The sequence below is a fragment of the Pelodiscus sinensis genome, chromosome 2, assembly GCF_049634645.1.
Source record: "Pelodiscus sinensis isolate JC-2024 chromosome 2, ASM4963464v1, whole genome shotgun sequence".
In the NCBI taxonomy this organism is placed as follows: Eukaryota; Metazoa; Chordata; order Testudines; family Trionychidae; genus Pelodiscus; species Pelodiscus sinensis.
Window position 1 is genome coordinate 49,835,281 of NC_134712.1, and position 27,208 is coordinate 49,862,488.

A 27,208-nucleotide genomic window follows, 5' to 3' on the forward strand; every position below is an offset into this window, starting at 1 on the left:
TAATGTATGCAACTCCAGCCATGTAAATAGCACTGCTGGAGTCAAGGTACCTTAAATCGAGTTACCAAGGCATCTCCACTGTGGGGGGGAAAGGAGAGGGTAACAGAAAATACTCTCCCGTCGACTCCCCTTACTCTTCTTGATTTAGTGGAGTGCTTGAGTCAATGAGAATCCTATCAGTGGTTGATTTAATGGGTCTTTACTGGACTCACTAAATCAACCCCTGGGGGATCAATTCCTGCATTGCCAATCTCCCAGTAAGTGTAGACAAGGCCTAAGATATGCTTATAGTGAAAAATAGAATAAGTTTATTATGAAGGACTAGAACTGCAGATAATGAGTAAGACTATTGGAAACAAATGGTTACATCTAAAATGATTATCATAGCATGCTTTCTAGAGACTAAACTTAGCTAACAGTTAACATGCTCTCTAGAGAAGTCCATCTCATCCAAATGCTTTCCAGCATTGTCAGTCAAACCTCACTGAGATCCCACTTTCAAGAAGCAAATTGGATGTCTGCTTAGGTGAAGATGCCTGTGTGTCTGCTCTGCCCTCCAAATATAGCCAAGAAAACATTTGAAGGGCACCTCAAGATGAGGGTCTCCCCTTGCACTATTTTCTTTTCCTCATAGTTACTTTCTGAAGGTCTTATGAACCGTCATTTGCATTCAGTTCAGAATGGTGATAGAAGACCCATTGTGAATGAGACAATACTCATTTTACATGGGATCAGCTAGATGGACAGACAGCCTTTGTCTGACAGGAAAACATGTTTTTTCACCTTTTCAGAAAGCAGTGCAATAAGGTGAATTTTCTAAGAAATCCATCACATTTTGATATTTGTGGTCATGGTAAGTGATGACCTGCCAAAACTGGAAGTTAGTTTGGAGTGACTACAGTAGAAGATATTGACATCCTAGCAAGGGAACTATTAACTAAAATAAATGGTAAAAAGATGAATTTTCTGCTTCATATCATAGCATCTCAGAAAACAGCATCCCTTATTGTGAAATTGCAGAAGGGAAACACTGCAGGGGGTGAAAATCAGTAGCGGTGAGACCAAGATCTATCCACATTAGAAGATGTTGGGAGCAGGTTTTACCACCCACCTATGCTTTTGAGTGCAATATGGTGCTACCCGTAGTTAAACAAACAAACCTACTTGACCAACACCTGAAATTTCTGCTCAGTTTTCACACAGACCTTATGCAACTTAAACTTATTCTCATTTCCAGATTTGGGTCAGTGATTTTTATCTTGGAGACTCTGCAAGCCCTGTGTGTGGGAAAATGATTCATAATACAAATGAATTCATTTCCACCAGCTTTGTTAGACTTGGGAATTAGACAACAGAATTCCAGTATCCAATGACCAGGGCTTGGAAACAATGATTACTTACCACTTCCCTGAAACCAGTTCCTTATTCTCAAGAATCTCAGCTTTCATTAAAAAAGAGGATGCTTCTAACAATTATATTTGAAAAGCAAACTTCAGAAATATGATTCAATTGTAATTAAGGACTTGTCTACCCAGGGAAGCTATTGTGAAATAAGGGAAGGGAGAGTTTTTGGATTTGACATAATAGATCAAAGCTTACAAAAGACCTTTATGAACTGCCAAACTCAGCTTCATGACGGGATTATTGCAGGATAAAATGATTGAATTTACTTCCCAAGAAACCAAAAGAGGGAAAAATAAGAATGGGCAATCCATCAAAACTGCTCATTGGGTTTAGAAAATATACAAAACTTTAAAACTCTGATTTTCTTTTTTGGACAATAATTCTAATAAGAATAGGGAATTGCACAGCATGTGTCTACCCAGTGAGAAAAAAGTAAATGGTACAAATCTACTCTATTCTCATGGCAATTTAAGTTTTTGAGCTAATATTTGTTTGCAATTTTGTGTCCCCTTTTGAATGATATGCCGAGATCAATCAAGATATGTAGGTTGAGCAGAAGTTTTTGTGATTTCTATCTCCAAAGAGAATTCCTTTTAAAAACTCACTTTAAATGTCAAATGTTCTTCCTACGTTAACTCAGAAAGGTAATGTAATCAATAATTATCATTGAATACTTCCCCAAAATACTGAAAATTATAGTTACTGTTGAGGCTCAAAATGGCATCTGCACATGAATATGCCCTTTAAGTGCAAGCCCAGTTTGTTCCTGGAATTGGGCTGCTTTTCATTATACACAGTAGTTCTAAAGCCAGCACAGCATATGCACCCACAAAACCCGTTTGGAGCCCTGTACAGACTATTTAAAGGGTACACATTAATTTTTTTTGGTTTGCATCTGCAATATGTAGGCACAAATATGCATATTTAATTTTCAGCATCGAGACACATGGGGTGGCTAGAGACTTTACTGAAAAATTTCCCCTAAAGTTTAGATTATTTAGTGAAGACTTAAGTGGGTATTGGCACCAGATTAATTACTTTATATGGCAATAGTATGATTTGTATGTAAGGTGCATAGTAGGATTCCAATATTTCTGTTCATTTTATTGTCTAATGACATGAGGTTAATGGTCTGGAAGCCATTAAATAACTATTTTACATTATTTTTGTTGACATAATTCTACTTGGTGAAGTTATGAAACATCAATATGATTATTATGGTTGCTTGTGACACAAGTTAATGGGGTTATTTTGTTCAGCTAATGCAACCCTATTGTTAAAATGATATTTGAATGGTGTTTTCTTGTCCCAGAAGAGAAGAAAAATGATAGAGATTCAGAGTGCATTTGAGACCAGAAATGCATGTGCTGCCCAGGCTTTGTTATAAAAATCCACTATATTTTGAGATATTACTAACTATGGGCCCTTTAATGATGATTTATGGTTACCTGTCAGTAGTGTCTCTAGGAAAGTGAATGTTACTAATCCTGACTTGTAGAAGACTGAGGGGGATGTTCATTTGTAGGAGGTGCATCTCACTTCACAGGAGGTCATCCTCTGTGTCTTAGACTGTCTTTGATGGACAACCGTGGTGCGAGGTGTAAATCAGGAGGCTGTGTGTTTTAGTTCTCCATCTGTGATTCATGACCTTTTTTGGTTTACAGACCATAAACTATCCAAAAAATGTTGCCCTGTGACCCACCGTACCGCTCACTCCCTGATGCAGCAAATGATTGTGGGATTTGGGTCATGAAATGATTCTTTTGCTGCTCTTTGGTATGTGACCAGTCCAAAAGTGATTTGGGGGCATGTGCTGCTGGGGTGCAGTAGGCTAGGCAGAGACTGCAGCAGAAGGAAAGCGTGAGCTTCCTTCTTCTACTGCCAACCTGCACTCCAGGCCTGAGAGATCCAGAGATTTTTACAGATCTCAGCTGAAAGGTGTAAAACACTGCCCACTTTTGGGTCACCCCATGGAATGAGAATTGCAGAGGAAATTAGCAGAGTAGCTTTCACTTATATTCTCAGCTGCTACAGTCTCCTTCAGACCAGCTCCTGATTTCATGCAAGAAAGCCAGTCACTTTTCTTATGCGTTAGAAAATGAAAATGGAGGCCACAATTTGAAAGGGCTACTCAGTGTAGTTCTAATACAATGACGTCCATCCCTAGATTGCTTTAGCTTCATGAGGTATGAGCTAAATGGGCTTGTATTCTATTATAGCACTCTGAGAAGAAACAGAACACTGTTAGGCTGGTACAGTAGCAGTCTTTGTATCCATTCTGCCACATGGCTTTATTTTCAAATTGTTTTGCAAAATGGTAAGCACTTTGATTTAGAAACCTATATCAACACAGACCTGATTAATCTGTTGCTCAGGCAAAGCCCTCACTGAAGTTAATGGGAGTTTCACATAAATAAGGATTGCAGGATCAGCTCTTAATAAATGGTTAGGTTTTTGAATGGATGGATTTGCAGTTCTCCAAGAATGTCACAGGTTGTAAGGAGTATCCTTCATATGGTTTGTTCAAATGGTTTTTGTGCATTCATATTCTTTCACCTGCATACATGGGTTAGAACCTGCCACCTCTGTGACAGATGTTAGTTCTGTAACACTGTGTGGGAAAGTGTGGGTACATAAATAGGGTACTGGTTGAGGTCCCAACAAAAATCAGACTCAGCATCTTGTACAAAACTCACACAGCAGCTGAAGTATTGGTCTCCCAAAAGCACAAGATATTAGAGCCCTATCAAATTCATGGCCATGAAAAAAAGCATCATGTTTCTCACATACATGAAATCTGATCCCTCTTATGAAATCTGAGGGATCATGGTCCAAAAGGGAGTGGTGGGAGGGAGCACCACCATTTATAAATGTCCCACCAGTAGCAGTGCAGAAGGGTAGCAATGCTGTGCCATGCCATCCTTATTTCTGTGCTGCTGCTGGAGGTGGTTGTGCCTTCATAGCTGGACTCCTGGCCAGCAGTTGCTGCTCTCCAGCTGCCCAGGTCTGAAGGCAGTGCTGCCACCAGCAGCAGTGTAGAAGGGTAGCAGTACCACAACTCCTGCCTATGATAACCTTGTGACCACCCACAACTTCTTTTTGGACCCCAACAATTACAACACTAGGAAATTTCAGATGTAAATAGCTAAAATAATGAAATTTACTACTTTCAAAATTCTATGACCATGATATTGACCAAAATAGATTGTGAATTTGGTAGGGCCCTAAAGATAATATGTGAACTACAGAATAACATGGACATTGTTGTATTTCAGGGGCTTCAGGGGATAGCCGAGTTAGTCTGTTACAGAAAAAAACAACAAATGGTCTGGTAGCACTTTATAGACTAACGAAACATTTAGATGTTATCGTGAGCTTTCGTGGGCACAGCCCACTTCTTCAAATGACTCGAGTTATGAGTTGGGGATATGAAAACTCGAAATAAATAGGAGAGAGGAAGGGGAGAGAAAAAAAGACAGGAGGGTGTGAGACAGAGCTTCATTAAGTATCTGGAGAATGGGAAACACCTAAGCAGATAAAAATCAAAGTCAATAGATAGATTCCTAAAAGAGGAAGGAAACCACTCAGGGAGCTGTTAGTACTTTCTGTGGTTATTAACTAGGTAGAGTCCTCACCACCCCCTATCATGATTGAGTCCATTAGCATGTGAATTGAATTTGTGGATGAACTGGGATTCCAGGGCTTCTCTGTGTATTTGGCTTGTAGAGCTGGTTTGTGACAAGACAGCTACTTGCAGGTCTGTCAGACTCTGGTTAGACAAGCTGAAATGCTCACCAACAGGCTTATGTATATTCCCTTTACGTATATCTGATTTGTGTCCATTGATTCTTTCCCGCAGAGACCGTCCAGTTTATCCAATATATATATAGCAGTGGGGCACTGCTGGCATTTGATGGCATAGATCAAATTACTGGATGTGCAGTCAAATGACCCTTTGATTTTGTGGCTTATGTTGTTTGCTCCAATGAGGAATTCACCAGTGTAGATATGTGGGCAGAGCTGGCATCTTTTTTGGTAGCAGGGCTGGGTTCCTGGAGGTTTATGATGTGGTTGTGTGGCATGGTTATCGGAAAGAATACATTTCAGGTTAGGGGGTTGTCTGTAAGCAAGAATAGATTTTTCTCCTAAGGCCTCAGAGTGAGGGATCATTTTCCAACATGGGTTGTAGATTGTGTATAATGCATTGGAGTAGTCTGAGTTGTGGACTGTGGGTAACAACAAGAGGAGTTCTGTTATTTTCTCTTTTGGGTCTGTCTTGAAGTAGTTAATGTCTGGGTATTTTTTTTGGCTCTGTCAATTTGTTTTTTCACTTCCCCAGGTGGGTAAAGATCTTTACAGAGCATTCCTAAAACTAAAATATCCACCTGGGGAAGTGAAAAAACAAACCAGCTCCCATCACCCTCCCACTGTAATTAACATAGCTGGAGTTGCATATCTTAAGTCGACTTTCCCCTTTAGTGTAGACCTGGCCTCCGTGTGATGTATTCTAAATGTGACTTGGTAAATAAAAGTTAAATTAAGAAATAATTAGCTAAGGCTTTGAAAGCTTGTTGAAACTATTGGTAATATAATGCAACGTATACAGATGGCATATGAAGAATTTGCTTAACCCAAACAGTTCACTCCACCATTTCCAGTGTCAGACTGCATTTGCTAATATGATTTTGGAGATAATTAGTATACAACCAGAATCTTAATCTCTACACAGCATATAAAAATATCATAAAGTAATTTTAAGGTTCAGATGAGAAAGCAAATGGATTCTCAACAAGTTGCCATAACACACTTACCTCAACCGTGTTGCACCTCAGCACTGTACTATCTTCTGTCAAAAAACTCAAATTCTGGCCTAAGGTGCCTACCTAGTGTGGAATCTTCAGGGCTGCCATAGTGTGCTGCTGAACTCCGATCTGGAGGTTTCTATCCTGCCGCCAGGAATGACTGCGCAATATTTATGCAACCACCCAAACGTTACCTGCTTCTCCATTGTCTTGCCTCTTGTGCAGCCATTCACAGCTATGCAGAGTGAGGTCAAAAGGAGTGTAATTGCTGCCACTGGTGAACGGAGTGGAGAATTCTGATGTCAGAGCTTTACAATCACCTTCCTCTAGGGTCAGTGACAAAGCAAAGTGCAAGGCAATGAAGTGTCAAGCCCATAAACTCCACCTGTAGCCATTGGAGCTCTAGTGGATGACAATGAAGGGAGGGCAGTACCCCCTCAATGTCTCAGCCATAGGGAAAAAAGGTTTGCACCCCTTGGTTGGAAAGAGCATAAAATGGGCTGCACATTTCACAGAGCACACTCCCTTCTAGTTGAGCCTAGGATCTTCTACTCCATGGTAATTCATGTACCAGGGAGGGGAGTGAGATCACCTGAAAATTCCAGTTGCACTCATTACAAAACATTCCTCTGAAGCATCCAGCAGGGGTTAGTGCTGGAGACAAGGTACCAGGCTGTCAGAGACCTGCATTCTTCGTCTGTCCCAATATGTTCTTTTTTTTATTTCTTGTATTACAAGTAGCACCTGGAATCCTTCTCTGAGATCTGCACCCCATTGTGCTTGGTACTGTACAAGTACATGGTAGGAAAGAGACCCTGTGCTAAAATGTTTTCAATCTAAGCAGAAGGGACAGACCCAGGGTGGGAGAGGCGGGGTGAGGTGCCCTGGTCACAAAGCACATGAGTGACAAAACTAGATGTAGAACACAGGTCTCCCAGCTCAATGACTGCACACCCTCGCTTATGAAAAAGTGGTAAATTGTGCATTCTGGTTGGCAAAATACCCTTCAACATGCTGCTCCTACAGATTAAAGTAAATGAAAGCTTAATAGTTAGTGCCTAGCCAATGAGCCCATTTTTAACTAAAATTAGGGGACTGCACTCCCTGCTCACCATGCCCTCTTGCAGGGAGGTAGGCAACTCCTGCTCTCTTCCCAGCCACCAGGGAAAGCTAGGTTGCAGCCGCACCAGTCCAAGCCCCTTCTCCCTCCCCCTGTCATGCCAGCCTGGGCCCCTTCTTCTCCCCCCCTCCCCACCCAGCCTGGGCCCTTTCTCCCGCCTCCTGCTACCCACAGCTGCACTATCCGGGCTTCTCTTCCCCCGGCTGTGCCAGCTCATTGCCTTTCTCCTCTCCCCCCTACTCCCGGTTGTGCCCCCCAGGACCTTTCCCTCCCCTGTCCCCCTGGCTGTGCCAGTCTGGGCCCTTTTTCTCACCTTCCCACCCACGATCGAACCTCTGCTCCGAGACCTCACAGGCCCCATGCTCTCCCCCTCCGGGGGAGGGGTTTGCTTTGAGGCCTTGCAGGTTCCGTACTCTTACCCCTGCCCTCTGGGAGTGGGGGGGTGCTCTGAGGCCTCACAAGCCCTGCATAGCAGCCGAGCACCGGGGAAAGAGGAGGGGGGCGGGAGGGAGGAGGCAGGTGGGACGCAGAGTAACGTGATGATGTCACTCTGTCGTCCCGCAGGATTTTTTTTTTTAATACATATACAATGCTGCCACTGTGGGATAAACCATCATCCTGAAGCTGGTGGATTGTATGCATAAAAGAACTATGATGGCATAGGACTTTGTGGAAGACACAACTCCAGAAATTCTTTGCTTTTGTAGACTTAAATCTCAACCTCAGCATCATGTATTTGGGAAGGGTAGTATAATAGTACGATTATTTTAATAAAGTACAGTTACATTGTCTTCTATTTTGGATCCCATGATATTTTAGTGTGGTCTAAGCAGACTTTGATGATTCATCACTTGATTTTACATGCACCGTTGACAAACTGATATAATTTTATTTCATGTTGACAGAGCAATGCCTTGATGTTGTAATCCCAACATACTGGTTGTCTTGCCATTGTAATCTGGATTCCAAAGATTCACACTGTTTTTTGATGGATTTTTTTTTCATCATGGCATCACAGCATTTTTATTTTAATTTGCATTGATATCTCTTTTTACATTCTCATCAAATGTGATCACTTGTATTGACATTATTTTCAAATCACTGTGATCATTCTGTGGCCTTTCTCAAGAGAACATGAAATTAGCAGTGTTGCCAAAATACTGTGAAGCCTGACCATCTTTATGCTTTGTATTAGGACAGTGCCTAGTGCATTGGGCTACTGGTCCACGAGTAGGGTTCCTACTTGCTATTGTAATACAAATAAATACTACTACATAATAATAATACTGTTCTTGCTCAACTGCTCTTCTGAAACTGTAGGGCCAAATCTGTAACTGGTGTAAACTGGCTTAGTTCAATAAAATTGTTATAACTCCATTGATGAAGTTACACCATTTTACAGCAGCTGGGGATCTGGGTCAGAAAGCAAATCCAAATAGTTGCTTTTAGGCAACACAAATATAGAAAATGAGTTTCTTATAATGAGAATGGATGTTCTATGTTGAACAGTTGAATCCACATTTCTTATTAATTCCCATCATATTCCACTTTTAAAATATCTTGGAACGCTTTTTAGCACTTTGTACTTTGAAGGCATCGTTGCAGGAGCTCAGCTTCCTCGTAACACCAAGCACTGGAAATAAGATCCTAAATTAAATTACATGGTGTATGTCTCTGTTTTAGACAAATTTAGCTCTGAGTGCAATCAGCTAAATAGAAGTTTCCATTAACATGTAGAATTAATGACACTATAAATTGCAATGCAGACAGGATCTTGATTTTTATTTTTGCATAGAGATGTTCCGTGCTTGCTGAACCATTACAACAAGGACCATACCTATTGATATTACCCTTACATGATAATTACCTTGAGAATCCATTTTAGAGATAATCTATTGCTGTAAGAGCTGTGAAAGCAATGCCTCAGGTTAACCTAGATATGCCAGCTAAAGAAACTCCTATTTTAGAGTGTCCGTAAAAGGCAATTACCATGCAGGAACTAGTTATTTTCAGGAAATGATGTCTGTAATCTGACATTTTGGTGAGTATAATTTTCAGCATTCTGCTTGAAACATATTTAATCCCAAATCCAAATATGTGTAACCACTTCCTCTTTCATACTCCACAGTTACTACTGTGTTCTGCCCCCATTGTTAAATAAATATCAGAATGCAGATAACACAGGCTGAGATTTTTTTAATCCCACTTTGTCTGGAAATTTGGATTCAGTGAGATATTTTAAATAAAGTCTTTCTATTGGTTTTAAAAAAAAGGTGAGTTTGGGTGCTTGTGTACATTTTCAACTGTCATTTGTAAGTGATGTATTTAAATGATAAAAGGCATGCATTAGAATGTGTTAATTAATAATTATGTTTTAAATGTGCATACCAGAACAATGCAACCACTAGTGAAGACCACAGTAGAGTCTTTACTTAGACCTGGCCTCCCCACACTTTTTGTACTGGGAAAACTATGTTGGTTAGGGGTGTGATTTTGATTATCATTTCAACCCCTGGAATGGATGGAGTTATATTGGTATTAAGGGGCATTATTACAAGTATAGTTTATTCTCCTTCCTATACCGGGATACTTTAATACTGATGTTTCTGCATCCCTCCTAGGTGGGAGTAAGGTTATACTGTTCTAAAAGTAAGATATTTAAAGCAGCACAATTTTTGGGTATAGATAAATTGATGCCCTGATTCAGGAAAGCATCTTAACTTAGGAAAACTTAAGCCCATGCTCATATTTAATGTTAGGAGAAATTATGTTTGGTGCAAAACTCTTGCTGTTTTGAATAACTTTGAAAACACTACACAAAGTGTGCAAAGATGTACTTGTAGTCAGTCCCACCACATATGCACAGAGCAGATTCTGTTCTCAGGGAAACACAGGTCCTTCTAAGCAAAATATGAGTATACCCAGCCAACAAAATCATCAGAATCTTAATGTATGGTTCTTTTGCCAGATTGAAAACTGAGCATCCACCTGGAACTTCTATGTTAGCTATGTTTGCAGAAAGGAGGCATTTTTCCAAACATTTAAGTACATGCATCTTCTCCATTTGCTGTAAGCCATCTATGGAATATTGTAAGGCAGGCACACTTTCAAGATTGTCTAGAGATGTCCAAACAATTGAGTGCTCTTGCTAATGACACCAAGTCCACCACTTGAAGAGTGGAGAGCAGGAGGAGATAGAGGAAAATATTTACCAGGGTAGTACAGAGAATCGTTTATAAGTATTGGCACAGTAACATCGTTTGTGGAGGTAAACCAGAAGAATAAGAACACTTTAGAGCAGGGTTTCCCACCCTATGGGTCGGGACCCAAATATGGGTCACCATTACATTTCAAAAGGGTTGCCAAGTGTCTCCGCAGGTGGCTCTGCCTCCTTCCTCCCCCTGTTTTTGAATTGCCTTGGGTCACCAAGTCTTCATGAATTGTCAAAATGGGTCCCCAACTGGAAAAGGTTGGGAACCGCTGCTTTAGAGGATCAGATGCCTTCAGGTCCGCTGGGAGAGTCTACATTGTTTGTAGTGCCTAAAATGATATTTGTTTGGGAAGCGTTGCAAATAAAACACAGGTCCTATTCCTCAGCTGGTGTAGCTCAGTAGATCTTGCTATTGAGCAAATTTATGAAATCGTAGTGGAAGCAGTGTGGGCAGATTTTAGAGCAAATGTGTGAACCAGCATATTTGGAAACATCTACATAAACCAAACTTGAAAACATACCCAAACAAAAATCAAAGTGTTTTATTTGCATGTTGTGTATTTTTTCTTTGTTTAGTAAAGCTGGCAATTTCAGGATATTGAGACTAATAATAGTCACTGGAGTTAGTGAGTGCTTACTCCTGCCATGCGATTGGTCCAACTCCCAATAACCTTGATCCATGTCAGGTGACTGGACCAGAAAAAAAGGCTTGTCTCTTACTACCACTCCTGTGTGCCACACCTGCATTACATTGTTTGAGAAGGAAACTAGATCTGGAGCAAATGGAGCCACTGGAATTCTTTAATATCAAATGGAATTTGGCAAAGAAAATTGGAGTGGTTGTTTTAAGGATTTTCCTAGAAGTGAGTGATACTGATGAAAAGGGTTAAATACTTTGCATCGGTTACACAGGGGAGGATTGCAGTGCATGTATAGCATACAATTCAATTCACCTAATGTATATGAAGAGATATTAAGAGTGTCAGGGAAGCAGCTTCCAGCAAGGTGTGGGAGTCCAACAACCTGATGCAGCGCATGTCCTGCAACATTCTACTATTACAAATTCATCCTCATGCCTATTAAAGCATGTCTGAATTTTTCTAACTCCTAAAGCTGGGCTAGATTATATTTAATTGGCAATGAAGTGATTAGTGGATGAAATCCTGGCCTCACTGACTTCAGTTGTGAAACTTTCATTGGCTCCCAGTCCTGGGTTTCACCCAATAATTAATCAATGAACTGGAAAGCATAATAGGAGGCAATGCTAATAAAGTGATATTTGTGACCTATTTCTAATGTTAATGTCATTCTATTACTTCCACTTATCTCTGTAAGATTTAAAGCCAAAATAATGCTATATTTTGTTGTTATTAATAAGCACTTGATTTATGTTACAACTAGTGCGTTCTCCAAGTTCTTTATCAATGCATGAAAGCATTTTGATTTCTACTCTTAAGAAACTAATTCAATAGCATATTACTAGAATGTATCCGTAATAAGAACTAGGATTAGATACATTATTGAATTATTTAACTAGAAAAGATGAAAAGTTTGACAGGTGAAAAGATTTATTTTCCCCTGTGAGGAGCTTTTGTTGGTGAAAACCCTCCCACAAATGTATTTAATTGACTAAAGGACAAGTGACTGCTGGTGAGAACTTAAATTGTAATATTACTGTAATAAGACTAGAATAAGGGCAACTGTCTGGAAGAAGCTTCTTGCATTACAAATAGCTTTGGTCAGATTTGCATAATAGTACTGCAATGACTTCCTGCAGATCTAAAACCAACGCATAAATGCATGACCTGTAATAGTTCATGCATATTGTACATTTTAAATGCAGTGCCAATTCTTAACCAAGGCTTTCACAGTATCTTTCAGCCCTCCTTCACAGACTGTGGGTCATATCTATAGATTGTTTCCTGACCTTAAAGACTGCATTAAGAAAGGGATTTCTGATTATTTAAAATGATCATTCATAAGGCTCTAATCCTGGAAACACTTACGCATAGGTGTTCTTCTGCTGACTTCAGTAAGGCAACCCATGTATTTAAAAGTACCCAGAGGAAAGTGATTGTGCATGGATGAATCCCTGCTCCCCCACACTTTTGGACTCAGGTGACTGGAATGGGACTCCACATTGGCCTTTCTGTGTGGTGTCACTGAGGGTGGGGTGAACATCAGAATAGGCAGCTTTTAGAGCAGTCACCTAGGATGTGGGAGCCCCAGGTTCAAATTCCCTTTCTCGGTCAGGGCATGTCTATACAGCAGGGTAAAAGTCGATTAAGCTACGTGACTTGAGCTACATCAATTGCGTAGCTGACATCAAAATAGCTTAATTCAGCTTTTGGTGCTGTCTACACAGAAGGAAGTTGAAGGAAGAACAATCTTCCTTCGACTTTCCTTACTCCTCATGAAATGAGGGTTATAGAAGTCAGAATAAGAAGTCCTCCACTTTGAAATAATGGTTTGCTGTGTAGACATGCTCTTCATTATTTCAGAATAATGTTAGTTATTCCAAAATAACACTGCTGTGTAGACATAGCGTCAGAGAGGCAGAGAGGAGCTCCAACTACTGAGGTGCTCCAACTACTGAGCAACCGTAGATTCTCATGCTGGGTTCTTCCAGTATCTCTCTGTGAAGCTGTTCCACTGTAAATAAATAGTGAGTGATTAGAAGAGAGGTCTGAACCCCGAGTCACTCACTGTCTATGTGGGTGCTCTACCCACTAGACTACAGGATCATTCCCTTGCTCTCTTTCCCTTTCTCTGTCCCAATGATTATTTAAATATCTACTGGTTAACATGGCCTAACCTCATCTGGTATAAATCATTTTAGTCAGTTTCTACCATCTAAAGAGCTGGCCAAAGTATTTCTTTCTTTACACATTTTAGATATTAAAATGGGTGCCCATTACAAACTAACAGCACTAAACCAATTTGTATTTTTTAAAGACTAACCCCGTTGTTTCTCTGCCATCACATCAGAAAATATGGAGTCTTTTATGTTGCCCAACATTTTTCATTTACAAGGCTATTTTTCATTGCTGATAACTTTGCCAAACGTCAACTGTTTGGGTTGTAATTCTCTATGCCAAGTGTTTACTTCAGGTTGAATTTTCTGGGAAAGTTTCAGCCAAAGTGGTTCAGCCATTTCTGAGAATAGGGCTAGGGAAACATATGCTGTTTTGTTCATTTAAAATTTTTTACAACCATTTAGCTGAGAGGGGATAGCACCTCCATGCTTTAGAACTAGAGCCTGACAGTTGTCAGGGAGGTGGCTGTTATACCAGGGATGTGCCTTTTGCTTCTCCTGTGAAAATACACCCAAATTTGGCCAAGTTATAAATCCTTGAAAAATCACATCTCAATCTTCACACATGCTTAGTAGAAATGTGTTAGCATTTGGCTAAATTTCTCTGACAATTCCATGTGCACTGATCATTTTCCATCCCTGGCCTGCAGGGACTAAGCAGAACTTTCACAGCACAGCTCCTCCCAGTTGCTGGGGGGACATTGTAGTGCCAGTCTCAGGAACAGATTACAGAGTAACTACCTTGTGTTCTCAGTTTTCCCCTTGCTGGCACAAAGCCAGCAGGAAGAAGGAGGAAGCTGCCTTCCTGAAATATAAAGGAAACAATAGCTGGACTTAAGTGGCAGCAGACAGATTTGGACAAGGAACATCCTGGGGAGAGTGTCAAAGAGGGGAGATGGGGACTGGGAACTAATAGCAAGGGGGAAGACTGGGATCTGATGGGAAAAATGAGGGCAAGGGGAAGTGGGAACCAGCTGGGGAATGCGGAAAGACTGAGATGGAACAAGAGGTGTGATTGAAACACACTGGCTGGGCGAGGAGACTAGGATGGGATGTTCACCATAAGGACTATAACTGGGAATTGAAGTAAAGAGGGGCATTGGAACTCTGATGAGGAACCTTGAGGGGAAGTCTGGGGCTTGCTGGGCAAGGAGACTGGGGTGAGGAACCAGGAGATACTGGGGTTGGGGAGATAAGACCAGATCAGGGATAAATTGAAGAGGATGAAAAGAAAGGGTTATCCTTGGGGGCATAAAGAGAGAACCATTGGTAACCCTGGAGCTGTTTTTTAAACCCTAGGAAATGACACCCCAAAACAAGAGTGAATGTAGGATTGATTCCATTGTTTTTTGAATGTACAGTACTATTATATGAAAATATTTTCTTGCAGACTGTGTTTGTTGTATGCAGTGTCTTGTGTTCGGGGTATGACATTTTTTTAGGTTGTTCAAACTTCATTTACATCTTGGCAATGTATTCTTTGTGTAGGAAAGGCCCAGAGCTTTGTGGTTTAAAATTCTGTTGCACCATTGACAAGATGTATAGGTAATTCATTTATCCAGCACCTACACTATCTCCACTGCATTTGACTCTCACTAGTATATTTACTGTTCAGGTCTCCTGCCACTAGAGGGCAAATCCCTTATGCTAGGAGCTCACGGCAATGCACATTAAAGTTCACGAAATTTAGCTCCTGGCCTTCCTGAAATTTTTCTAGCGAATAAACTGAATTCCACTTCACCAGGGAATCACTTGAATTTTAATTATATTCAGATTTAAAATGAATATATTATGATTGTTTTCCAAGAATGAATTATTAATATTGCATTTATTAATTTAAAAAACGTAACATCTTGCTTTCTTGGCAAAAAGTCATTCTCCTTGGAAACATGTAGATCTTCAATAAATGCTGAAGAATCACTTTAAAAACCAGTGTGTGTGTGGGTTGTAATTACCTACTTATCTTTATAAAGAATCAGACTATGATACTGCAAACTATCAGACTGCAGTCTTGACAGCATTAAAAAACTAAAGGCATCAGAAAAGGTATCTATTAAATTAGAAAAGCAATCTTTTGTGTTATGCCTTTTCAATGTAATCTTTGGAGTTTCACATGCAGACTTCTTACACATATGCACAGAGTTAGTACCTAGAGAGAAACTGTTTTTGCAGTGACAATGAAAATGATGAATGATGTCAATTCACCTTTCTGCTCATGTGAAAGGTTTGAGGAAAACAAATACACACAGAATTGCTATTTGTGGTCTTTAATGAGGCCCAGTAAAAATGGGTTGCAAAATCTCTTTGAGAAATGATAGGGTCTAATTTGTGTATTACATTTTAATTTAAAATATTTCCTTGGGGATATATAGATTTCACTCTTTCTTGCATGCATATTCATGCATGCATGCTGGGTATGGCAATGCTTGAGTTCTTATGGGTCAGAGTGCCATTTATTGGCGCTGTCACCTGGCTGAGCCTGTAGGTGTTGCTGTAATTTAAATGTAAGTAATAACTCCCAACATTAACGGATACCCGTGGGAGCTGCATCAGAATAAGAATTTCAGGAATGAGCCTGGTGTACATCAAAAGGTGAACTGAATGAGTGTTCATTGAGAAATTTTAGGCCAAAAAGACATTTTATTTTTAAAGAAATGTAAAAAGTGGTGAAAAATTGATGTTGAAATATAAAGTGTTAGCCATAGGTGACCACTGAGAATGTATCTAGAAGTATATATATAAGCATGAACACGTCTTTTAATATGTTGCAAAGAAACAGTTAAATATCCACTGTGTTTATAGACTCACCTTATATTCATATTATATTCACTATATATCTGTATCTATCCTAAGGATTATAAAGACCCCTTTAGGAAATATAACACTAATAAAGTTTCAAGAACTGCCATAGTCCTTCATCTGATCACTGTTTTTTAAAATGTTTTAAACTGGTATAACATCAGAGGATCTCAAAGTACTTCCGTGCATTAAGAAATTTAATTTCACATCACATCTCAGAGGTAAATTAATCTTTTGGATGAGGAAATGGAGGCGCAAAGCAATTAAGCAACTTACCCAAATTAAACAAGATGTCTCTGGCAGAGCTGAGAGCAAAATCAGGTCCTATAACTCACAATTATGTGGCTTAACCACAAGATCATCTTTTCTCTGCAAATTAACTTTGATTGTAATTACAGATTCTTCACATTAGAATAATTATTTAATATCTGTATAAATGCTATTTAGTGATACTCTAACAATGAAAAAAATTGTCTAATAAAGGATCCACCAGTTTAATTGAACAGACCGATAAGGACAGCTTACTTTTATTTTCATGGAGTAACTAATACTACCCGATTTCAGAAAGGAAAGGGAAAACATAAAGATGTAACAAAGAATGACATAATCACAAAGCAGATATGCATGCTGGGTGCTGCTGAGACGCACAACACTTTGAAGTGCATTCTGTTTCAACAGACCGTTATTTTCTAAGATGGGTTCCTATAGTTAGGCTCCTAAATCCATGTGCAGGCACCTAATTTAAACTGTTCTGAGATTCAAAGTTCAGAACAATTATAACTCAGGAGTTGTGGGTGCTCAGTGTCACTTAAAATCAGGCCACTGTTTTGTAAGTTCTTAAATATGGATTTGGGAACACAATAGTAGACATGTAAATATGAAAATGTTGACTCCCATTTATCAAGAGAGGGATACTTGCTCTAGGATTAGCACCATTTATAAATCAAAGAAAGAATAGCAACTTAGGCAAGATCAAAGATATATGGAGTCTTAGGGCTCAGTCCTACCTTCAGATACGGGTGTATGAATTACAGTCAATCCAGTGACAACAGTCTGTATCAGTGGCCCCATGTGCCTCAGGGCAAGACTCAATCCTGCTCATGTTGAGTTCAGTGACAGAGCTCCAACTGACTCCCAGGAGTACAGGGTCTGGTCCCTAGTTTGGAGAGTCCATATCTCCCAAGCTAAATCAATCATCCATGTAACTGATACCATAGTAGCAGAACACATCTTTATATTAGAATCTTTGGGTTTGGAAGGGACCTCAGTAGATCATCTAGTCTAATCGCTTGCACTCAAGGCAAGACTAAATAATAACTAGACCATCCCTGGAAGGTGTTTCTCTAACCTTTTGTTAAAAACCTTCAATGATGGAGATTCTACAACTCCCTGGCTACGTCTACATTGGCACCTTTTCCGGAAGGGGCATGGTAATTTCAGCGATCGTAATAGGGAAATCCGCGGGGGATTTAAATATCCCCCGCGGCATTTAAATAAAAATGTCCGCCGCTTTTTTCCGGCTTTTAGAAAAGCCGGAAAAGAGCGTCTACACTGGCCCCGATCCTCCGGAAAAAGCGCCCTTTTCCGGAGGATCTTATTCCTACTTCAAAGGAATTACTTTGAAGTAGGAATAAGATCCTCCGGAAAAGGGCGCTTTTTCCGGAGGATCGGGGCCAGTGTAGACGCTATTTTCCGGCTTTTCTAAAAGCCGGAAAAAAGCGGCGGACATTTTTATTTAAATGCCGCGGGGGATATTTAAATCCCCCGCGGATTTCCCTATTACGATCGCTGAAATTACCATGCCCCTTCCGGAAAAGGGGCCAATGTAGACGTAGCCCCCATGTAATGTGTTCCAAGGCTTAACCTCCCTTACAGGAAGTTTTTCCTGATGTCTTTGCTGTAATTTAAGTCCATTGCTTCTTGTCCTAACCTCAGAGTTTAAGAGAACAAATTTTCACCCTCCCCCTTATAACAATATTTTATATACTTGAAAACTGTTATCATGCCCCTCTTCAGTCTTCTTCTCTACAGAATAAATAAACCCATTGTTTTAGCCATTCCTCATATGTCATGTTTTCCAGACCTTTATTCGTTTTTGTTGCTCTTCTCTGGATTTTCTCCAATTTGTCCATATCCTTCCTGAAATACTCCAGTTGAGGCCCTATCACTATGCAGTAGAATGGAAGGCTTACTTCTCATGTCTTACTCACGATATTCCTGCTAATCCATCTTAAATTGTTGTTCGCTCTCTTTGAAACAATGTTACACTGTTGACTGATATTTAACTTGTGATCCACTATAAATCCCAAATCTCTTTCTGCAGTACTCCTTTCTAGGTTGTCATTTCCCAACCTATCCTGGAAAATGATTCCTCAATCTCATAGGCCTTGAGGGACAGGTCAATCCTTGCCTACAGACGACCCCCTAACCTTGAACAAATTCTTTCCAGAAATCCTGCATCATACCTCAAACATATTCACCCAGGAACCCACCCCTGCAAGAAACTCTGGTGCCAATTCTGTCCACACATCTGGACAAGTAACATTATCATAGGATCTAACCACATAAGCCACCACATCAGAGGCTCATACACCTGCACATCTCTAATGTAAGATATATCCTCAAGTCTAAGCAATGCCCCTCTGCCATGTATATTGGCCAAACTGGACAGTGTCTATGACAAAGGATTAATGAACACAAATCAGATATTCAAAGTGGTAACACACAGAAACCTGTTGAGGAACATTTTAACTTGCCCAGGCACTCATTAATGGATTTAAAGGTGGATATTCTCTTAGAAGTAATTTCAGGAATCAACTAGAGGGAGAGTCTGTAGAACTGGCTTTCATATGCAAATTTGATGCTATCTCTCATGGCTTGAACAAAGACATGAGCTGGATGGACCATTATATTCAACACCCAAAAGACATCAAAAGCTAAATATCGGGCACTTACAGCCACTATTAGACTCATTTTGCATGGACACTTTAATAGACAGGTTTTTTCCCTTCCCCTGTCCCCTCTTTTTCTGAGACTTAATTCAACCTTTGTGACTCTTGCTCCATATTTGTCATCTGAAGAAGTGAGTTGTGCCCACGAAAGGTCATGATGCTATCTCTGTATATCTTTGGTTAGCCTATAAGATCTACAGAACCATTCTTTTTTTTAAAAAAAATCACATTATATTCATGCAATTCTTTGTTCTTTCTTAAGTGGAATACTTTATATTTGTCCATATTGAATTTCGTCTAGTTTATTTCAAACCATTTCTCCAGTTTGTCCAGGTAATTTTGAATTTTGGCCTGTCCTTCAGAGCACTTTCAACCCCTCCTGGCTTGGTATAATCTGCAAAATATGCATTAGCTAAATAATTTCTGAAACTATTGAACAGAACCACATTGGAGGACAGATGCCTGCAGTACCCCCCTCAATATGCTTGACTGTAAACCATTGATAGTTACTCTTCGGGAATGGTATTCCAACCAGTGATGCACTCACTTTATAATAGCTCCATCTAGGTTGTATGCCCCTAGCTTGTTTATGAGAAGGTTATATGAGACAGTATTGAAAAGCCTTACTAAAGTCAAGATATCCCACATCAAGTCTTTCCCTCTGTCCACAAGGCTTGTTACCCTCTCAAAGAAAACTGCTAGGTTGGTTTGACACTTTTGTTCTTGACAAATCCATGATGATTGTTACTTATTACCTTAATCTATTACCTCAATAGTTAATATCATCTAAATGTTTACAAATTGATTGCTTGATTATTTGCTCCATTATTTTTCTAGGCACTAAAGTTAAGCTGACAGGCCTGTAATTCCAGTGTTGTCTTTTCTCCCCTTTTTATAACTTGGCACTGTAATTACTTTCCTCTAGTGCTCTAGAAGCTCTCCCACTTTCCATGAGTTTTTGAAGATAATTGCTAATGGCTGAGATCTCTTCTGCTAGTCAGCATTTTACATATATATTCAGATATTATACCTGATAATAGTAGTAAAACAGTTTTGCTTTATTATAATATCTGAATGAACAGTTGGCTTTAGTTTTTATGGAGAAAGATATCACAGAAGCAGCCTGTCAGCACTGATTGATTGATGTGATGTTTGCTCTTCCAGGAAGCATTGTTTATGGAAGCAGAGCTTCTGGGAATGTCAGTGTTCAAATATGAGTGACCAATAATTAGATAAAAAGGCAAACATTCAACATTTATTCTTCCATGGGGAAAAGATATCCTGTTTGGGCTCTTTGATTCCAGAGCACAACTGCCTTGTGGTCAGTTCTCCTGAGTTCTATCTGTGAATCTGCCACTAACATGTTGCTTGGTCTTTGTTAGGAAAAATATTTTCTGGAGTGTTTACTGAATTTGGATAACTCCATTTCTGGGTGTCTATTTAAGACCCCTAAGGGCTGATTTTTCAGAGGTATTGAATATCAGCAGCTCCTACTAACATTGCTTGAAGATGTGTACAATCAGAATCACTAAGTATCAGGTGTATAATGACTTAAATTAAGCAACCAAAAAAATGAATAATCAGTATGGGTCAACTTCTGCCCTGATTTACACTTCATACAATCCCTTTGATTTTGGTGTAGTCAGAAGGCAAGGCAGGGCATACCTCTGTGTTCAAAATTCCCCACCTGTAAGATTTTAATACTAACACTTAATGTCCTTTATGGAGTGTTGTATTTGGTTAATGGCTGTACAGCTCTTTGAAGTTGTAAAGTGCTATCTAAAGGCACACAGAGTATGATTATTCAGTCTTCATATTGTATATTAGGTTTTAAATTAATCCTGATTAAAGGTATTATTGTACAAATTCTTTGGGGCCTACTTTAGCATTTTCATTCTTAAGAAGCTAGATTTTGCCATAGGAAAATAATTATATTCTAGCAGCTTTGCACTGTAGCTTCCTATGCCCTCATTATTTAATAATAAAGAATATCCATGTAAAACAGAATGTAGTGAAATCTAGCTTTAAATTGCAAACATAAAGAAACGGGGAAAAATTAAATCCAAAATTAATTGTTGATTAAAAAGGTGCTAATCGCCAAAACTGATAAAAGTGAATTATATATATGAATGAAAAATCTTTGGTTTAAAAGCAGGGGTGTATGTGGATAGACATCTGAGAAGTTTTCACACTTTTGCATTTTGTGTTATTTTGCTCAGAAACTTGTGCAATGTCAGGCATGATGTCATATATGAGGTCATACTCATGCCCAGAAGTCTAGGGGGCAGATAAAGAAGTGCTGTCAGGTAGTATAAAACCCAGTAAGTCCTTGAGCCCCTTTTTTTAAATTGTCAACTGATCATTCATGAGAAGTAAGACTTATCTACTTTTTAGAAACAGGAAATGAATATAAATAGTATGAAGTCTTAATTTCAGTATGACTAAAATCTCCACTAATTTGATTTGGAGACTAACAGAGCTTCAAAGTATTTCTAATGCTGGACTTGAGTAAAGGTTTAGAATCATAGGATCGATTCCTGCCCAATTCAGGCAAAACTCCTCTTAACTTTCCTAGACCTTAGGCTCTCTTAAGCAGTTATATTCTGTATTGTCTCTATTTTTAATACCATTTCAAGGTAATTTCCCATTGAATTTGGCTGCCATTTTGAATACTAACTATAATTTTTTTACAGGAAACGTTATTAAAAAATTGGTTTCACCTTTATAAGAAGAAAAAACATGGTTTGGTAGGTTTGTAGAATATGAAGCCACATAATAATGGATGAGAACAAATTTTTTGGCCTTAGTTCAGCAGGGTACCTAACCTTATATCTAACTTTAAACACATGAATAGTCCCAATGACATCAATAGTACTACTCATCATCCTTAGAGTTAAGCACTCAAGTGCTTTACTGGATGTGCTCTGATCAAACCCTTAGTTAGTAAAATATTATGCAATATGATGTAGAGTTGCATTACACAACAATATGCAAATTAATAGCTTCACATGTCTATTTATTTACTTGATGTAAAAATAATGCTATATGATGGTATTTGGGGAACACATATTCAGCAGTTAGGTAGTCTCTGGGATGTTCTTCCAATGCTGAGCCCATAGCTAAGGAATTAGGGTTTTTTAATAGAAGAAAAACTCGGAACCACTTTTGGAGCATTTTAATCAATATTACCGCAATATGCAAATGAGCTGAAGTATGATTGGTTGAGCTTCTCAGTTGTCACAATCATGCTCACCCTTCTTGTCACCCTTCCATTGTTGGTTGCAATTTTGAAATCAAACTGAACAATATTTTACAAGTATGTTTTACATTTTTCCAATGTTCTAATTGACAGAATCTTTTCAAAATTAAGTAGATAGGAGTACCAGGGTAGAAGGAGAGTTCTCTAAGATTTTTGTCTGAACATACTTTCATGTTCAAATAGCCTTTAAATGGACACAGCATAACATAGGTAATCTAGATTAGGCTTTTCAGACTCATTTCTGAGTTCTAATGACATTATACACCTCTTGAGGTAAACCTTCCCATTACCAGGCTGCCAGAATAACTGTTGGATATGGATAGCCCATTATCTCTCTAGCATTTCCAGCGTTCCTCATCATACCCAGCTCAAGCCAGGAAAGCTAGTGTTCCATCCAGTGCCAGATTTACGCACTAGGTGAGTAAATGACCTTTTAGGGCCTCAGATTAAGAAGGGCCTCTAAATAACACTCTCTAGTTTTTAGTTGCATTCTCACTTATATGCTGGTAGATATGCAAATATAACACTTAATTTTTCTATTTTCTGCCAATGCTATAGGGCTTCTTAAACTCAACATAGTTTAGAGCCTCAGCATGTCTTAATCTGGCCTTGCCATTGGACAAAATTCTGGCACATGCCACCTGAGGTCTGTTGTACATATGCTCAGAAAATTTAGGACAAAATTAAAAGAAACGGCAATCCTATGTGAAGTCAGACTGTAGTAAATCTAGTGCATATGTGGAATAAATAACTACAATCTAATTGGCCAATAATAAACACATACGGGGGGCTTATATCCTGAATTTTTCACTTTGTGAAAATTCCTGTTGGACTCTACATGAAATTTTGATTGAGTAAGGAGTTCAGAATTAGGTCCTGGGTTACTTTAATGTTGCAGAATATTGTGCCTGTGCTTAACTTTAAGATCATGGTTAGTTCCATTGGAGTAGATAGGACTATTCACATGCTTAAAGTTTGGTATGGGATTCAGTACCTTGCTGGCCTGGGGCCATAAGCATTGTGAGGAGTTTGATCCAGCACATATTAAGTGGATGGGAGTTTTGCTGTTGACTCAGGTGTTGACATGATCTGGCCCTTATTTAGTGCTTTGTAGTAAGGAAAGGAATTAAAAAAGGAATTAATTACAGAAGAAAAGGGATAAAAACATAGTGAATCCTCAATGGACAGGTGCGTAAAAGCTTCATGCTCTGGTCCAGAACCAATGTGGCTTATTTATCAGCAACTGGGAATTTGCAAGTCTGGTTTTTTTTTCCAGATAGAACCAAGCTTACTTGCTAAAGAAAACACATTCCTTTTGCATTACTTTTCTATGGAAGCAACCCCTTGGCATAGACTAAAAGGCCCTGTTATATTTTAAATAGTTTCAAAAGTCAAATTTCTATAAAAAGTAAAGTCTAGAGACATGGACAATAAAACCATAACTCTTTTGAAAGTTTATAGAGAGAAGCTATTAAATACCTAATCAAACAGTTAAAAAAATTCTTCAATTTCAATGCAACCGATATTTTAAGGGAGTTTTATATATAGAGAGAGAGCTGTATTTCTTTGGGAGAACAACTAAGAGGCTCACTAATCAGGAGCTAATTAATAGGCTGGGAAGATTTAGTCAGTCTCTGGGTGAATCTAATGATTTCAACCACCTCCCCTGCTGCAGAAACCTTTATATTTGAATAGGGCCAAGGCCATTAATCACAGACTGAAGAGCCCTTCCTTCTATGGCAACAGAATTCCTAACAGTGCCTTCTGCAGTGATCAGTCTCCAACTGACTACAAATTATCAATACTGATTACCAGCTTGCTGCAACGGGGAGGGGACGGCGGGCTCAGCACTGCAGGGCTGGCTAGACTCCCACTGCCCTTGTCTGTCTGTTTGCATACAGAGCTGTCCCAGGCCTTTTCCCTAGACGTGACAACGCCAGATTAGACTGCCTTTACCCGCCCACCCCGTGCTGATTTCGCAGATCAAGCGAAGAGCACTGGTGGTTTTAAACGCAGACTTCGTGTCTGGCGCGTTCACCTTCTCTTTGGACAAGTGATGGAGAACGGAAACGGGCGTTTTGCCCCAGCGGTTCAGGAGTGAGTCCAGGGGCTTGCTTTCCAGCGGCCAGGTAAAGGCGTTTAAACCTTTGCTTTGCTTATAGGCTGGGTGGCTGCTGTTTGGCAGGGAAGCATTTTGCAACTCTGGTTTCTCAAGCATCCTCCACAGGTCTCCCCTCCCCCCGCCCTTTTCCAAAGGGCGCAGGAAGGAATTTGGTGAGACGGAGTCTGGAGAGCCTCGCAAAGAACAGGCTGGGAGCTGATGCCTTCCGCTCCTTTCTGCACCCGCTGGTCCCACCCATTTTCTCCACAAAGCCGCTCACCGCCAGCAGCGAAACAAAAGGGGGTGGGGGCGAATGTCCTGCGCGTGCCTCTTAATGTTAGCCCCCGGGCCGTGGTGATTTCCCCAGGCGGTGCACGACAGGGGAGCAGCTAAGAAACCTGGATGCTCCCCATAGTCTGGCGCTGCAGTCCTGGCTCCGAGCCTCTGCAGTCATTGGCCATCTCGCCCCTCAGCTCCCGCGGGGAGTGGGCGAGTCGGCAGAGCAGCGCGCTAGTTGGGTGGGGCTGCTGAAGCCACAGCCCGTTTGCCTGGGCGCCAGTGGGACAAAGTAAAAACCGCACCCGCTGGAAGCGAGGCCACAGCACGGGACTGAGGATGAGCAGAGAAGCTGCGGTTACCTACAGAAAATACGGTAGTTGGGTACCTCAGTTGCCCAGCGCCCTACTTTCCCGGGGCAGCCAGGAGCGAGGTTCCAGGCTTGAGGTGGCTCTTTGACAAGCAGCTGGGGGGTTGCTCTCCTAGGGGTGGAGGCCCGCAGCCTCAGCCTTGCCATCCCCTCCCCCCTGCTGTTTCCTGTCTGAGGGGATGGGAAGGCTGCCTGTGCGCTGGGCCAGGCTCCCTGGGCGTGCCCGTGCGGAGACAGCAGCAGCAGCCGTATGGGTGGGGTCTGTCTGCCTGCATTGTGCTGGGCGGCTGGAGTCCGTGGCGCTGAGCGCTGCAGGTGCCCTCTCCCCAGGAACTCCGGGAGCAGCGGTGCGCAGTGTTACACAAAGAAACCCAATGTCACCCCCTCCTTAAAACAAAGGGCGGGCCCGTTCTCTGCGAGGCGACGGGGTTATTTATTGAATTAGCAAAAGAGAAAAGTCTCCCTCTGAAGCCTGGCGCCAGGGACAGGGAGGGGTCTTCCATTTTCAGCCACGAAACGCGTCAGTTTCACTTCGCAAGGGGTTAGCTTTGAAACAATATCACACACAAGAGAGAGCTGAAATGAAGAGAGAGCCCTAGCTGGAGACCTGGCGATAAGGGGGCTTTTAAAGTAGCGCCCACACACCATATTTCAGAATAGGCAAGGTCACTTTTTGGTGTGTCACTAACTCCCCACCCCACCCTTTTATCAAATCAAATAACTCCCTTTGAAATGAGTGTTCAGCTTACTTGCCCATATCACCCAAGAGCAACCAGCCACCAGATCTCAGGCGAAGACTTCAAAAAAGCCCCCGGCTCCCAGCCCGCTCCCAGTTTTTTTTTTAAATAAAAACACAAAACAAAAAGATGTAACATTGTCTTAGCCATTAAGGCCTCTTAAGGGAGCACCCAAGACCGCTGCTGGTCCTAGGAAATAGTGGCTGATGCATTGGCTGAAGAAAAAGAGATGCGATTTCTTACCCATTGCTGTTTTAGCCATGGTGGGATGGATGCAGATTCTCAGAGGCTGTGAAGGCAAAGGGGTCCAGCTACAGCAGTGGAGAGAGAGAAGACTGAATAAGGCACTGAGTCAGCAGCGTGGGGCTGTGCAAGAGAAGGAGCAAGAGGCAGGAGCCCATGAATAATTATCACTCCTCTACTCAAGCAGATTGGCTCCAGAGGTCCCCTGACATGACTCCTGCGGAGCTAGAATCTCCAAGCATTAAATATTGATCCACCAATGGTACTGGAGTACAAAGTGCCAGAATGGAGTTTGAAATGGAAATCAGTCCTTGAATGCCTCTCCCCCCTCTCTTTAGTTTTAATAGTACAGTCCATGTCAAATGTTTTATGTCTTACATGAAAAGCCTATTGGGGTTGAAAGCTCTCCTGTTGCTACCTGGAAAATACGCACAGATGCATTTTTTTAGCGCATTTTAACACCAATATGACAAAGGGAGAAATAATTCAGAAGTTTTCTGAGCCATTTCAGCATAACTGTAGTTTTCATTAGTCTGCCTCTGGCATTACTGTACATTGGCTATTGCAGCACACACAGATGCTTGTACAGCAAATTCTTGCATTTCAGTATTTTTTATTTTATTTTTCAGACTCATCTATCGATGATACATTCAGTGGTAAAGCCTAGAGGGTGACAGTGACCCTAATTAATATGTGCAAAGTGCTCCAGAAAATGCAAAGCAGTCTCAGTGTGACAATTATTATTTCATTACCACACTGGCCACCTCTCTGAGGCACCATCAAAACAACAATGGAAATTAACCTGACTTGCTTGGCAAAAGAGTGTGGAATATGAGTGACTACTCAAACATCACCCCAAAAAGGGTTGCCTGGGGCTTGAGGCATTATAAGGTATTTATCATCTTTGGGAGAGAAAGGTTTTCCTTCATTGTCTTTAGGGGAAGGGCAGTGATTTGGCTGGAAACAAATTAAGAGAAATCTGAAAGTCATCTGAAGCTCTGGGTTGAAATATGTTGGAACCCTAATATATGTTCTAGTTGGAAGCAAGCCTCTGCCCAGGAGTAAGCAGTGTACAGAGCATAGCATGGGATGGAGGGGTGAATAGGTTATCTTATCATCC

The 27,208-nt window shown here is 40.6% G+C and overlaps 1 protein-coding gene across 1 annotated transcript in view; it reads right to left on the reverse strand.

Moving 5' to 3' along the window:
- The window catches only part of STMN2 (stathmin 2), a 67,942-nt gene extending 41,684 nt beyond the window's left edge, over nt 1-26,258 (reverse strand). The window contains exon 1 of the mRNA XM_006131558.4: nt 26,089-26,258. Coding sequence (XP_006131620.2) covers nt 26,089-26,107 — 19 coding nt within the window. The 5' untranslated portion in view covers nt 26,108-26,258. The remainder of the gene's footprint in view (nt 1-26,088) is intronic.
- Between the last annotated feature and the right edge of the window lie 950 nt (nt 26,259-27,208).